The sequence below is a fragment of the Leucoraja erinacea genome, chromosome 31 (genome assembly GCF_028641065.1).
Source record: "Leucoraja erinacea ecotype New England chromosome 31, Leri_hhj_1, whole genome shotgun sequence".
NCBI lineage: Eukaryota > Metazoa > Chordata > Chondrichthyes > Rajiformes > Rajidae > Leucoraja > Leucoraja erinaceus.
The window spans coordinates 15249979-15264789 of NC_073407.1; the positions used below are offsets into that span (position 1 = coordinate 15249979).

Genomic DNA, 14811 nt, shown 5'->3' on the forward strand with positions numbered 1-14811 from the left:
AAAAATTTACATGTGTCTTGGAAGCCGAAGTTGGAAGGTTGTTAGCCAAGAAAGATAGACTTGGCTATCCCTCAGTACATCAAGAACGATGCTGTTGTACTGAGGGATAGCCAAGTCTATCCCTCATTGCTGGCAGCTGACGGGAAGCGGCTGTAAAAGGACAGCGTCGCTGGGGGGGGAAAGAGTTCCTTTCACAGCGTGAGGGGAGTCTGGCCAGGGGTAAAGTTGCAGGGAGGGCAGGAGTGTTGGGAAGGAGGGGGTTGGGGATCATGCAAGCAACTCACTTGCCGCGACCTCCGTGCGCGAAGCCTACGCATTGTGGCCGAGGGAAGTAGCTCGGGTCGCTGTGAGCGGCCGCCAGGACCGGACAGCGGAACTGGCCACCACCTCAGCGCCTTCTGCCGGCCCGCTCACCTCTGGCAGTGCTCTCCATCTGCAAACCCCTCTCCTGCCGCTCGCCGGCCTCGCTCATGTCAGCCGCTTCCCGCAAATCCTTAAATTCTGACAGCGCGATCAAGGGACCAATTGAGGTTACTCGGCTGTCGGAATTTAAGGATTTGCAGAAAGCGGCTGACATAAGCGAGGCTGGCGAGCGGCAGGAGAGAGGTTTGCAGACGGAGAGCACTGCCAGAGGTGAGCGGGCCGGCAGAAGGCGCTGAGGTCCCGGCAGCCGCTCGCAGCCACCCAAACTACTTCACTCCCCGGCCACAATGCGTAGGCTCCGCACCCGAAGCACCATGGCAGTGGAGAGTGAGTTAATAGCATGATCGCCGACCCCCTCCTTCTCAACGCTCCTGCCCTCCCCACAGCTTACGGAAAGAACAATCTGCGCATGTGTGGTTTAAATTTTTTTAAAAGCCAACAGACTTCCTACCCTGAGTAATTACTCACGGCACATACCTGGTGAAAGCAGTAATCTTGCTAAACCTGCTCGATTGTCAAAATACACCAACTGGTTTACCGCATCATTGGAATGAAAATTACTTGTACTTTTAAGCAATTTTTTTTACATTCCTTTCCAAAGAATGTATCCATGTTTTATCACTAGGACGTATTCTGAAGTGTAGTCATTGTTGCAATAAGCCAGTTCGATATTCCGAAAACACAAAGAATCATGGGATTTGTCAAAAGTCGTAAGCTATAACGGTAAATAGATCTCAGCGCTATACATACAGTGAGTATACTTATGGTCTGAATTTTTCTCTTTTTTTCAGCGGGAGGGGGGGGGGGGGGGGGGGGGGGGGGGGGGGGACCAGGGGGGGGGGGGGGGGGGGGGGGGGGGGGGGGGGGGGGGGGGGGGGGGGGGGGGGGGGGGGGGGGGGGGGGGGGGGGGGGGGAGGCGCCCACAGCTTCATTCACAAACCCAAGGAGGAGTGAGGCCTACAGCCCCGACTCTGGGCTTGGGACTGGGCCAAGGGAGGGGGAGAAGGTTGCTGCTGCCGCCAGCACAACCATCACCAACAGTACCCGCAGTTCCGGGGCCACCCTCGACACCTCCTGACAGGAACGGGACACTGGGGAGGGGACGGGGACACCCAAACAGCACCCGTAGCGATGGAGAGCCGACCCCGACCCGACTACGGACGAAACACAAGCCTGCACACCGTTGCCAAGACTGTTTTATAGCTAGCGACCTATGACCTCGGCATGCGCAGTCAGAATACCGAACTCGCTTAGTCAATAAAGTAAATGCAGATAAATGGGATTTCCTCCATCTCTCCAACTACAACTGAAATAGCTCCAAATACAATGCCAAAGAGGCTCAAATAAAAGCACAGGCGGGCTTTCCTGGCCATTTAGTCAGAGGTTTTGCGCATGAGCTCAGGTAGTGAAGTACTCAGGTAGCACAAGTCAGCTGCGTGATCTTGAAAAGGGAGCAGCTAATTATAAAATTAATGTCAAGTTCCCCATCTTGTGAGCCCAATGACCCAACACTGGCAAGTCCAACACGGTGAGAGAGCCATCCTTTCAGTGGCTGCATGGTTAGAATGATTTGAGAGTGGACAGACCTGTATCAAGTGCCCCAAGTCAACTTCCCAGAAACATGCAGGAAAATCACTGGTGCTGCCCCAATGGACCAGAAATACTGCTACACTTTATAAATTCCAGAAAACTGGATGTTATGTGCACAGGGTCCTGAGGTTACAAAGCACGGAGTGCCAGGGACAGCTGTACACATGGGATTCATGAGGGTTACCTTCCACCATGGCTGTGCTCGGGCAGAAAGCTGAGCTGACAGGCAAGCTCTGTTTCAAGTGTTGCTCAGCATGGTCCTGCTTTCCCTGGAGTTGTGGGAAATCTGCAAGAAACAGAATTTCAAGATGTCAGGAACCCATCATCTGAAACAACCCAACCACTGAAAATCACACCAAAATTGACAGCGTCACATTCATTGCATAAAACATAAAATTACCCATCATTGCATACTGTAAGTCAGTCAAACAGTGTTTACCCCCACCCCCCACCTCGCTCAGTATTTGCAGCCAACTCTCCGAGGGACATAAAAAAAGGGTAACACTCTTCCAGCTCTGAGAAGGACTTGTTGCTGGATGTGTAGGAAGGGATGGGAAGGTGCTACAAAGGGAAGAGACCTCTTCAAAGAGTAAGGTTGACAAAGAAAAATGACCACAGGAAGCATGGTCTTTGTGCAGGGAGACCACAGAGACCTTGAAGAGATACATCCAGGCAATCTCTCAGTCACATGCGGTTTGAGGAAGGCTGTTCGTACAGGGATCTCCATTACACGTGCGGTCTCCTGCAGGAAGGTCTCTATAAGGATAGCTTTATAGGACGCCTGCATTTTGGGGAAGCCTGCAATGCAGAGAGGTGTCTGTGTCTGCTTCTGGGTGCTAAAGGGAAAGTAGGCAGTAGCTCTACCCCTTCAATGTGGAATTTAGGTGACCTCCCTCTTGCAGCGATGAGATTTGACAGAGACCATGACTCCGAGCTAGGACACCAGGAACGACCATGATCCTGATCTCCATCAGCAAAGTATTCAGTGTGTAGCAGGGACTGAGTTTCTCAATGGACATCAGTGAGGACAAAGAATGCTCTGAGTATTCGTCTTTTAACCAGGAGAGATTTGCCCGGCAGTTAATTCTTGGAAAAAAACCTGAAAATGCTGGAAATGCCAAGCAGGATATGCAGCATCTGAGAAAGGGAAGCAGGGTGGGGCCTTCACCAGAATGCTCTCACATGGGAGGGAGCCTGGTACAGACAGCATTTTAATGCCCATCTCAAATTACCCACGAGGTGGTGGCACTGAGCCACCTTCTACAGTAACTAGTCCATGTGGACATAGGTAGTCCCACCGTTGGGTAAGTTATACACATATGAACTTTTGTTGTTGACATTGTGCCAGACTTAAAGATATCATGTAATACCACACTTCTTCACCAACTGGTCATTTACTGTCTCAACACATGGCCATACTATTGCTACACAGGTAGTTCCACAGAAACCAAGCCGCATTGACCTGGGTAGCAGTAGGCAAGTCTCAGCTGGATTCCAACAACAGTGACATTTATTTTGCATTCCAACCCGACACACTTTGATCAGCAAGTTTAGAGTATTGGTCTCAATAATGGCAATCATAAAACTACTGAAGTGTGAAATGTGAAATGGGAGACATTTTGTAGGTATGTTACAAAACGTACCTGAATCGTGGCTGAGCATCTGCCCCTCCCCTTGTGTGTGATTTTGGAGCTGTTTGGAGGGGGCGGGTTTAAAACCCGATTTTTACTAGGCTGTTCCAATCGCAGATGTTCAGCCTAGTAAATCATTAACGGAGAATCGCTGCAAGACCCGGTCCCAAAAGCTATTATTAGTTTTATAGGCCTCGAAGAGTAGATATAATAAATTTAAAAGCTCTCGTTCATTCCGCAAGCTCTGGCAGACCCAGGGTTTTATAAAGCAAACAATTAAAGGTATGTACCTTATTTTTACATTAAATGGGGCATGTATATAACCCTATAATTATAATTTTCTATAGCGAGTAGCTCATTTTGGGCTTTTTATATCCCCCAGTATTTTTCTCGGCATTTGAGGGCACTAATCCAGCGCGATGTCAACATTCTAAACCTGCGCGTTCCACATGAACCCACTAGAAAACCGATTTATTTACAGCAATTGAACACTAAATTCCTTCCATTTGGCCTATAAATTAATGTAAATTAGATATAAAAATCATGTTATATTGTGAATTATTTGTGAATAATCTTTGGACACTTAGGCTATTTAAAAATGTTAATCTTTCCTTAAGAAATGTGCTTTTGACTATCTAAGATCACAGCTTTTTTGTAATGCCCATTGAAAATCAATAGGGAACAAGATGCTAATTTCCGAGTATGAAAATGGTCATAACTTTTTTAATACTTGAGATATGAAAGTGAATTTGGTGTCAAATTAAACTTATTGTTATGCTTTATCTGATGGGATAAATTGCAGACTTGATTTTTTAAATCTCAAAATTTTGTAACATTGCTACATTTTGTCAACTGTACCCAATCTGCCTTATAGGCGATTGATTGGAGGACACAACATGGAAACAGGTTCTTCGGCCCACCGAGTCCACACTATGTTCAATGTAACCCATATAATCAATATAGAACTATGTAATAGTTCTATGTAATCCCACTTTTGAATCCACTCCCAAGACGCCAGGGACAAATATACAGACAGCAGTTAACCTACAAACCTGTACGTCTTTGGGACGTGGGAGGAAACCAGAGCACCCGGAGGAAACCCACGCAGGGAGAATGTGCAAAATCCACACACACAGCGGCTGAGGTCAAGATCGAACCCAGATCTCTGGTGCTAGGAGGCAGCATCATTGCTCACTTTAAAATATATCCTCAAGTCGAAGATGATCATGGACGGACCTTGCCAGTGATACCAAGACCCGTAAACGAATAAGAAAGTAAAAATTACCCATGGGCGATGTCATCTCTCCAACATCACCTCACCCCTAGAGCAGGTCCAGCACTGTCTCTCCTTCCAGCCCAGAAACATCCAATCATAGAGTATGGAAGCTGTGAATAACAGTTGGACCCCTGGCTGATTTTCACCATTCAGCCCTCTCCTCTCTCCCACAGGACCAAGTATTGCCCAAACTGTGTTCTATCTTAATTCAAACTAAGCTAACTCATTATATTAAACCCACACATGTCCTCAATGTTCAGGTTACTATTACTGGAGGACAGAGTATATTGAGCAATTGTGATATGTGACTAGCAGGCAGGCTGTAGTTTAAGGTGCGAGACAAACATAAGCTGCTGGAGGAACTCATTGAGTGAGGCACCATCTGCGGCGGGAATGGATAGGCAGGTTTTGGCACAAAACCCTTCTTCAGAGTCTTCAAAGTAGCCATACCTTGAGAAGATTTTGCAGTGGAACAGTAAAATGGAGACTTGAGGAACTGCAGATGCTGGAACCTTCAGCAATCTTCAATTTAATCAGTGATTGGTCACTTTCCCGGATAGATTTTGCTGAGATAACAGAGGAACTGAACCCTGGGTTAATTATTGACTTTAGCCAAATATGGGGTGAAGGGGCCATGTTAAGCTTTGACTGGGCTGTGTCAATGTCCTTTCCCCACCTTCAGTTACTGTTTAAATAAAGACATGCATTCCATAAGAATAAGCAGAAGTAAATATAAAAACTGTAATCATTAACCCCTGTTAATGATTACCCCTGAAATACTATTTTGCAGTTGCATTGCAAAACTATCTGCCCACGCCTGGGTTTACGCCAAAATCAAAGATTAAAGTCTCCACTCTCTGCTGGTTACGGGAGCTGTGTGCAAAATGAGTCTGCCAATTTTTATCCGGGAACAAAAATTGACGTAATTTTGATTTGATTTATCAAACTCATTTGGGAGACCAGAAAACTGCAGCTGTAACTGTCTGAAGAGTGTCACTGACTAGATACTGCACCCAAAGGATGCAAGACCTCTTCTAACATTAGAGATTTTTTGGACACTGCAGCCAAGTTGTACGGCACCTGTTATCAGTCATAAAGTCAGGCATACAGTACAGAAACAGCCTCTTCAGACCTACTCAACCATGTGGACCAAGTTGCCCCATTTAAGCCAGTCCTGTTTGCCTGCATTTGGCACATATACCATTAAACCATTCCATCCATTTATCTGTCAAAGTGTATTTTAAATGTTGTAATTGTATCTGCATCCACTATTTCTTATGGCATCTCATTCTATATACCTACTACACTCCAAATAGAAAATGTTGTCCCTTAGGGTCCTAATAAATCTTGCCCCAATTATCTTAAACCGATGTTCTCTGGTTCTCGATTCCCCTGCCCTGGGAAAAGAACTCTGTGCATTCATCCTAACCCACACATCCAGACACTGTTTTTGATGTACGACCCTGTACAGCTGCTGGATGCTGCACCTAAATGTGCTAGACCTCAACTAAATGTTCTGGATATTGCATCCACATCAAGCCGTTCTAGACTTTCAGAATGCTACATCCAAATCATGTTATAATCCTGTTCAAGGTCTTCTTGACATTGGACTAAAAGCTTATTTGTGAAAAGTTCCACCCTCAAGCTTTGCTAACCTTTACCGCAAGTTCAGAATTGTTATAATTGTATACCTAATAATCGGGGTTGCGTTATGGGAGGTTAACATTTTTTTCTTTGGAGCATAGTCGGCCAAAGGGAAATTTTATTGAGGTGTACAAGTTCATGAGGATCATTATATAATAAACACTCAGTCTTTTTCCAGGGGAGAGGATTCTAATTCTAGAGGGCATAGGCTTAAGGTGAGAGGGTAGAGTTAGGAGTCACCTGAGGGGCAAAATTTTCCCCCCAGAGGGTAGTCCATATCTAGGATGACCTGCCAGAGGAAATTATAGAAGTGGACACAATTACGACTTTTAAAAGACATTTGGATATATGGATAGGAAAGTTTGAGAGAGCTCTGGGCCAAATATAGGCAACTGGGACTAGCCCTGTATACCAACTTGGTAGGCATGGATAAAGTGGACCAAAGGGCGTGTTTCCATATTGTACAGTTTTATGACCCAGCGTGTCAAGAGTGCTAGATAAGGTGCAGTTTAACCAGTGGAAGTTACCAATCTTAGAGGCACCAACATGGCGAAGAACCAGCACGGGAAAAATCAACGCAAGTGAGAGCCACAATGCTTTCTGTACAAAGGGGAACTTAGGTGGGTCCCTGACTGCTTAATGCAAGTGCTGGGATGTGGTCAAGGCGAGGGTTAGCAAGAAACCATATTAAGTGAAGCAATTGACCAGGACAATCAAATCCAAAGTTTCTCAACCCAAACCATAAGGTTTCCACATTCGATATACAATTAATAAACCACAGAACAAAGGCTATTGCAGACCTCTTGTTTTTCAGTTGACTAGTTAACACGCAACAAAAGCTTTCCAATGTACCTTGGTAATAAATAAACTAACTAACTAACCTGGGTGGTGATGATACTGGAGCCACGCCCGACATAGCTGCAACGCCAGCGATGCATTTAATTTCTGGTGGTTTCCGGCCAAACCCAAGGTCAGCTTCTCCCTCTCAGACTGGAAGTCCTCCAGATCTGCGCATAGCTGCAGAGAACACTGGGGACAGAAGAATTCAGGAGTAGATCAATGTTCATAGTGATTGCATCCCAATTAGTCTCAGCTCTTGTGACCAAACATCACCACTTATTGTCAGGTTTAAGAGGGGCAATCAGGTGAGGTGGTAGGTGAATTTCACTATTGTAATGTAGAAGCTACAGAGGTAACACAACCAGCATATGAAAAATTAGCTGGATTGCTTTTTTGTAACATTGTAATATGGGGGTAAATATTATTGAAATATTAAATTTCCAACTGAGATGAAAGGGCCTGATAAAAACATTTAATCTGAGAAACAGCACCTTTCTCAGCACCACACCAGAGCACATCTAGATCTTTGAGCTCAAAGCTTTGGCACGGAATCCAAATTCCGTTCCGACTCAGTGAGCACACGAACCATTGAGGCGAAAGCTGTGTCCAGTAAACATGGCATGAAGCATGAACTAGAGTCCATCCTGAGGTACAGCCAGGAAATGAGGAACATAGGTCAAGTGTATATTAACAGAATGGCTTCAGCAACCTGATCAAGGGAAACAAAGTTGGAGGTTTATCCATACCTCCTGAAATCTGTAAATGCCACCATTAACTTAATAGAATACTATGCCACGTCAATGCAGCAGACTAGATGAGGTTGAACCCATGGTAATGTGACTTTTATGCCTGGACCCACCATAGAGCAATAATAGGTACCTTCGACAGCCTCAAGTAAGAACTTAGGAACAGGATAAAATATGTTTGTTTTTTTTTAATTCTAAGAGACATGCATCTTTGATGCGTAATGACATGCAGAGGTCTCCGCACATGGTGATGCCATCTTTAGTTATTATAATGTTCAATTCCATTCACCACATCTCAGCTAATGTAGCAGCCTATGCTTCCAGGCAATAAGATTTGTGCCACCAAATTACCAGGCACTGGACACTTCCAACAATGGGGAGTCCAGCCACCCATCCCCTTGACCTTCAGTCCCTCACCATAAATATCTTGGGGGTCACTAATAATTTTGATTATTAGTGACCCTCATAGAGCAACAATAGGAGCTCTTCAACAACTGGAGCAGCCACAAAAATACTATGGCTATGAGGTTAAGTTTATGTGGCTGGGTATCTTGTTCTGAGTGACTGGCCTTCTGACATTCATAGACCTTTCAGCCATATGTAAGACACAAGCGAGAGCACAATGTAGTATGCTCCACTTGACTGTATGCATGCTGAGCTAACCACTCACAGTTTGCCACCATTCCAATGCCCAGAACATCCATTTATCCAGTGTATATCACTCCAAGTACACTGCAATTACTCACTCAGACCTGACAGCACGTCCCAGGCCCACAAACCTTACTACCAAGATGAACAAGAACAATGGGAACACCTACACCTAGTTTCCCTCCAACGTGCACATTGTTTTCAATTGAAAATATACTGTCCGTTCTTCATCAACTCTGGATCTAAATATGTAAATCCCTACCCAATAGTACTCAAGTCATACAGTGCCAAAACAGGCCCTTTGGCCTAACTTGCCCAATCTGACCAAGATGCCCATCTAATCCCATATCTCTCTACACCTTTCCCATCTGGCTAAATGTATTTTAAATGTGGTAATTGTACCTGCCTCAGCTACCTCCTCTGACAGCTTGTTCCATATACCCATGACCCACCATGTGAAAATGTCCCCTCAGGTTCCTATTAAAACTATTACCTCTTACCTTAAACCTATGCATTTATCCTATCTATTTCCTCTCATGATCTAATACACCTCTACAAGATCACCCCTCAGCCTCCTGCATATAAATTCCTAGCTGGCCTAAACTCACCCTAAAGCTCAAGCTCTTGAGTTCTGGCAACATCTTTGTAAATCTTCTCTGCACTCTTTTCGGCTTAATGACACCCTTCTTATAGCAGGGTAACCAAAACTCAACAAAATACTCCAAACGTGGCCTCACCAACATATTATACAACTGTAATGTAATATCCCAACCTCTAGATGCAATACCCTAACTGATGATGGGCAATGTATCGATTGCCTTCTTGACCACCCTATTTACCTATGTAGCAGTGCTCCTAGATCCCTCTGCTCTACAACACTCCCCAGGACCCTAGCACTGTGGGAACACCATCTTCCTAAAAGGCAAATGGAACTGGACAGTAAATACAGCCCTTTCAGGGGTAAACATATTATCAGTAAGACAGGAATACTCCGTTCTCAACCACTCCAATTTAACTTACTCCAATCTCTTTTGCTCTTTCAACGAGGACAGCCATTGGTCCACTGGGCTGTGGCACTGAGAATGCTGGGACTCCCGGCTGGAAAACAGAATGAAAACTAGACAGTTCACCACAGAAGTGGAAATTGGTGTTACTAAGCAATAGCAGAGGTGCAAGGTGCCACACAAAGAGGGAAAAGAGCAGGACTGTGGAGCAGCTGTAGATTACAGCACAGCAACCCGGGTTCGATCCTGATTACGGGTGTTTGTACAGAGTCTGTACGTTCTCCCTCTGCCCACCTGGATTTTTTCTGTGAGGTCCGGTTTCTTCAAAGACCTACAGGTTAATTGGCTTCTGTAAAATTGTAAATTACTCCTAATGTTGTAGGATAGTGCTAAAGTACAGGGTGATCGCTGGTCAGCGATGATTCGGTGGGCCAAAGGGCCTGTTTCCACGCTGTAACTCTAAAGTAAAAAACTACATTTACATGTCAAATTGATCCATGCCAAAATATTTTTGAAGAGTCAAAATGGCAAACATCCAATAAATACAAACAGATTTTTTTTAAACACTTTGAATGGTGTTCTGTAGGAGAGATTCCCAGCTTTCAAAAAGAGAGCTCTTGAGTACCCAAACCTGTCAGGCCACAATGTGAGCAGGGCAGGGCTGGAGATATGACGCTTACATTCAAGGTATTTACAGTCCATTGTTAGATTAGGCCTGGCAGCAGCTTCCTTTTACCTTGAATATTCCTCCTTTCTGCCATGCTATTTTCTCCATGGTGTCGCCCAGGATACTGACGTGATCTATCCCCAGTGATGACACTCCACACACTACGGGATGCCTGTACAATTCAAACAAACAGACAAGGAGAATATCACAGGGTGAATGAAGAAGACTAAATGAATGATGAAGACACAGCCATACTTAGATCTGCAATATTTGGTGAAAATGAGGAGGACCACCGGGGTGGCACAATGGCGAAGCAGTAGTGTTGCTGCCTTACAGCGCCAGAGACCCAAGTTTGATCCTGACTATTGGTGCTATCTGTAAGGAGTTTGTATGTCTCCCTGTGACCACGTGGGTTTTCTTCTGGTGCTCCGGTTTCCTCCCACATTCCAAAGACGTGCAGGTTTGTAGGTTAACTTGATTCTATAAGTTGTCCCTAGTGTTTAGGATAGAACGCGTGTATGGGCAAAGGTTGGTTGGCATGGATTCAGTGGCCCGAACAGCTTGTTTCCACCCTGTGCCTCTAAATGAAACACAGATGAAATTGGACATCACTGACACATCCCTGAGCAAACTGAAATCTATTACCTGATTATATTGGTACAATCATAAGCTCCACCAATTCCGACCTCTAATATTGCGACGTCAATCTGAAGAAACACGAGAAATAATACTTTAAAATTGTGTTCTTTTAATTATCCTCATAAATATTAGTCACATAATGGGCAGATCTCAAGACTACTCACCCAATTCAATACCTTACCTTTTCATGCAGGAAAATGTGGAAGGCAAGAATGGTGAGGAAACGGAAGTACGCAGGCATAGCCCCGGAGTCACGGTCCTGTGGAGGACATCCAGACAAGAGGCAGGGGTGGGGTAAAAAAAATAAGACCATTTAGTATTGGTTCATATCCTGCTTCTGGAGAATTCAAAAGTGCTTTATTCCAGGGCCTCCCAACAACCTTCATCGCTGCAAGACCACAAAATTCTTGTTTGTGCAACTTACATTCTGCAAGTCAAATCAGGAAATCATGCGATTAAAGACTTATTCCACAAAGGAAAATGTCACCCGATCTTCAGGAGTGCATCTTTGATGTAATGTATCGCCAACAAGATGATCAATGTGATAGAATTACCCAAGCTATAACACCTCTTCAATGTAAAAGAACTACCGATGCATGGGAAAACTCACTGACTATTCAAATCATCCCAATACCGAACAAATAAATTGCTAATGCTTTCATCATCACTGGATCAAGATCCACCCACGTTCGACCTTATCAAACTGGAAGTACCTTCAAAACACAGTTAGAAGCCAAACAAGTGAAAAAGGAATCCAAGGTTTCTCATTGGGGGAAGTATATGCTACGGCCAATAATCACAGTATCCACCATCCAGATCCAGAAGCATTCTTGCATCTCACAAATCTTGTGACAAAAGTTAATGCTTGCAGATAGACTGCAAAAAAAAACAGAAAATACCCAGACGAAAGATGACCTCTTACCTTTGTTTCTTCCAATCGGTTATACACTTGCCAGAAGTACTTTGTAAAGAGATCTTTGCTGATTGGTTTGCCGTTGATCCGAATTCTCTCCCTCACTTGTACCAGGTGTGGGGAACTGTTTATAAGAGATGATTATAACATGTAAATAGTAAAGAAAGCAGTAAGAATGCTCATGTGTACAAACAAGCACTGAACCAGACCTGCAATTTCATTGCATCCTTACGCTATGTTTCAGTGCAAATTTGTCATTGCTGCTGTTGAGAAAATGGAACAACCAGTTATTGCATGTCAAGCTCCAACAAATAGCAGCACCTAATGTCCTAAACCTGCTACTGTGTTACGGGTTGTGGGATAGATATTGGTCAGGTTTCTGGAAAACGCCTTTGCTCTTCTTGAAAATGCCGTGGGTCCTCCCAAGTAAAAGCAGCCTTGGTCTAATGTGAAACCTGAAAGATAGCACCTCCCTCACAACAGTATCCCCTCTGTATGGCAATGGAGCACCAATCTAGATTTCAGTTTGACATCTCACACAAGAACCAGAGTAAAAAAAACATGGACCAGGGAAAGAGAATGGTACGGCTGGGGCGTGGAGGTATAACATAAACACAAAATCCAGATAGCTAGAGCAAAGCAATCACAAGTACATCAGGGGAAGAATTTATGAATGGAGATATGAAACAAACATAAAAGGAGGAAAAGGGATTTTAAAAAAAGGAAGCATATGTATGTTTTATTATTAATTACCGCCTTGTGATTCTTTCAAAATATATACCAATATGTAATAGAAAATTGGCACAAAGCATGACAGTGACATTCCATCGTCAATAAAGTAGAAATAATCAATTTTTCAAACTAATTACAGCCACAAGCAACAGAATTATTCTAGTCTAGAAACAAGCATTTCTCTAACCCTGCCTGCCAACCAGCACCAGGCGCGTGATGATGAACAATCGTGATACAATGCATTCATGAAACAAACAGCTTCTGTAGCCATGTCAGCTCGTGTTTCTCATTAATGGTGAGATAATGATCTGTTCAGCTGCAGCATTGTAGAGTGGGGACACTCCACTTTCTGTCATCCTAGATTCATTACAAACAGGATTCAGTCTTCAAGCCAGCTGTAATGGTGTCTCTGTACCGCCATCATGAATCACCTTAATCCCTTCTAATATCTGCTCCTCACCATATCCAATATGAGTGCATCGGTTTCCTACACCAATTGAGATTGCCAAGGTCAATTTCCAAAGAAACATTTTGACCATGTACAAATAATTCTAATTTAAATATTAAAAGTGGTTTTAAAATGTTGTGTTGTGAACATATTGTTATTAATTGCGCTCAAAAACGGACATCTATATATATATATATTAGAATGGTTTAGAGGGATAGGGGCCAATCACAGGCAAATGGGACTAATGTTCACTATGCCAACAAAGTGGGCCGAAGGGCTGTTTCAGTGCTGCCCTATGACTTTGTTAAAGTACATCATAGGATACATTTATTAACTGGCAGTGACAAAGGTACACATTTTTGCCTAATGTTACCATGACCAAGTGCTTACGTGCAGGAATGTGGAATACCGAAAGTGATGAAATTACCTAGTACAAATGCCTCAGAAAAGACTACAACAAGCCCCCTCTACATAACCTGGAAACTATTAGTATTTAACATTTCAAGAGGAACAAGATCAAAACAAATCTAATCTTACCTGTAAAATCCAGTCTTCAATCCATAATTACGTAATATGTTTTCACAAAATGCACACGTGGAACCCTGTCATAAGCCAAAGAAAATCAAGTCACCAAAGGATTGACAACTACATACACAAAACAACAAGTGTGGATCATTAACTTCCATAAGTGATCTGCACAACATCAGGGCATTGACACAAAGATGCAGGTCCCACCTGCAAATAATAACCCCAGCGATCAAATAACAGTGGGCAAACAACAGCAGAGGTTAAAGCCACTTCCCCTTCACCTTCTCTCCATGCATTTCCCAAAGGGAGAGTGGATGCTCTTTTAAAATAAGGGACTTTTTCTCATTTCCTTCTACAGTTCATCTCAACCATATCTTCATCCAGCTCAGCTGAATTACAGCCCTTCTTCCAATGAGGCACACCCTCATTGCAAACTTTGCAAACCTCCAAACTGCCAAGACTTTGCCACTTAGCAGATTAGCTTGAGCATGCATTCAGGAGGGCCTTCCCTATCTCTCCCCACCTTATCAATTCCCCGAGCACATTCTTGCTCTTCAGTAAGGGAAAACACAAGATCTAAATGTTTAAGTGAGAGATAAATCAAGCAGTTTGAGCCCCCGAGTTCGTTCTGGATCAGGGTCATCACGTCAATTAGAACTTCAGTGAGTTCCAGATCATATAAACACAAAACATTGACTGAATGATGTGAAGTTGTATTTACGGTGCTTCTGTTAAGAACTGACCTTTCCCTTTGTCCCAGTCACATGAATGATGGCAAGCTGGTCCAGTTCTTCGATCTACCAACACAAGACACAGGTTATACACTGTTCCAAAAGAACAGACAAAATGAGGAAAGTACTGGACGATTTAATTTGTGATATAGAGACTGTGGAATAGACTTGGATTGAAATTATACAAAGCAGAATACGGGTGGGAATGGTTGATGGAGCCCCAAAACTGCCTCTCAATACATCCGTTTCTCATAGATGGGGAAATATCAAGGATATGTTTGAAAGGAACTGCAATATCATGGGACATTTTATTCTACAGATTAATTGGGACATTTCAAAGTGGCAAAGGTA

General features: G+C 43.8%; 1 protein-coding gene across 2 annotated transcripts in view; it reads right to left on the reverse strand.

Annotated features, from left to right (window-relative positions):
* The window catches only part of fpgs (folylpolyglutamate synthase), a 30732-nt gene that overhangs the window by 12291 nt on the left and 3630 nt on the right, over positions 1-14811 (reverse strand). For both annotated transcript variants that reach the window (XM_055660067.1, XM_055660068.1), the window contains exons 3-11: positions 14473-14526; positions 13739-13803; positions 12031-12145; positions 11290-11367; positions 11115-11176; positions 10539-10641; positions 9819-9896; positions 7446-7593; positions 2198-2299 (exon numbers count right to left, since the gene is read on the reverse strand). In XM_055660067.1, the coding sequence (XP_055516042.1) occupies positions 2198-2299; positions 7446-7593; positions 9819-9896; positions 10539-10641; positions 11115-11176; positions 11290-11367; positions 12031-12145; positions 13739-13803; positions 14473-14526 (805 nt within the window). The remainder of the gene's footprint in view (positions 1-2197; positions 2300-7445; positions 7594-9818; positions 9897-10538; positions 10642-11114; positions 11177-11289; positions 11368-12030; positions 12146-13738; positions 13804-14472; positions 14527-14811) is intronic.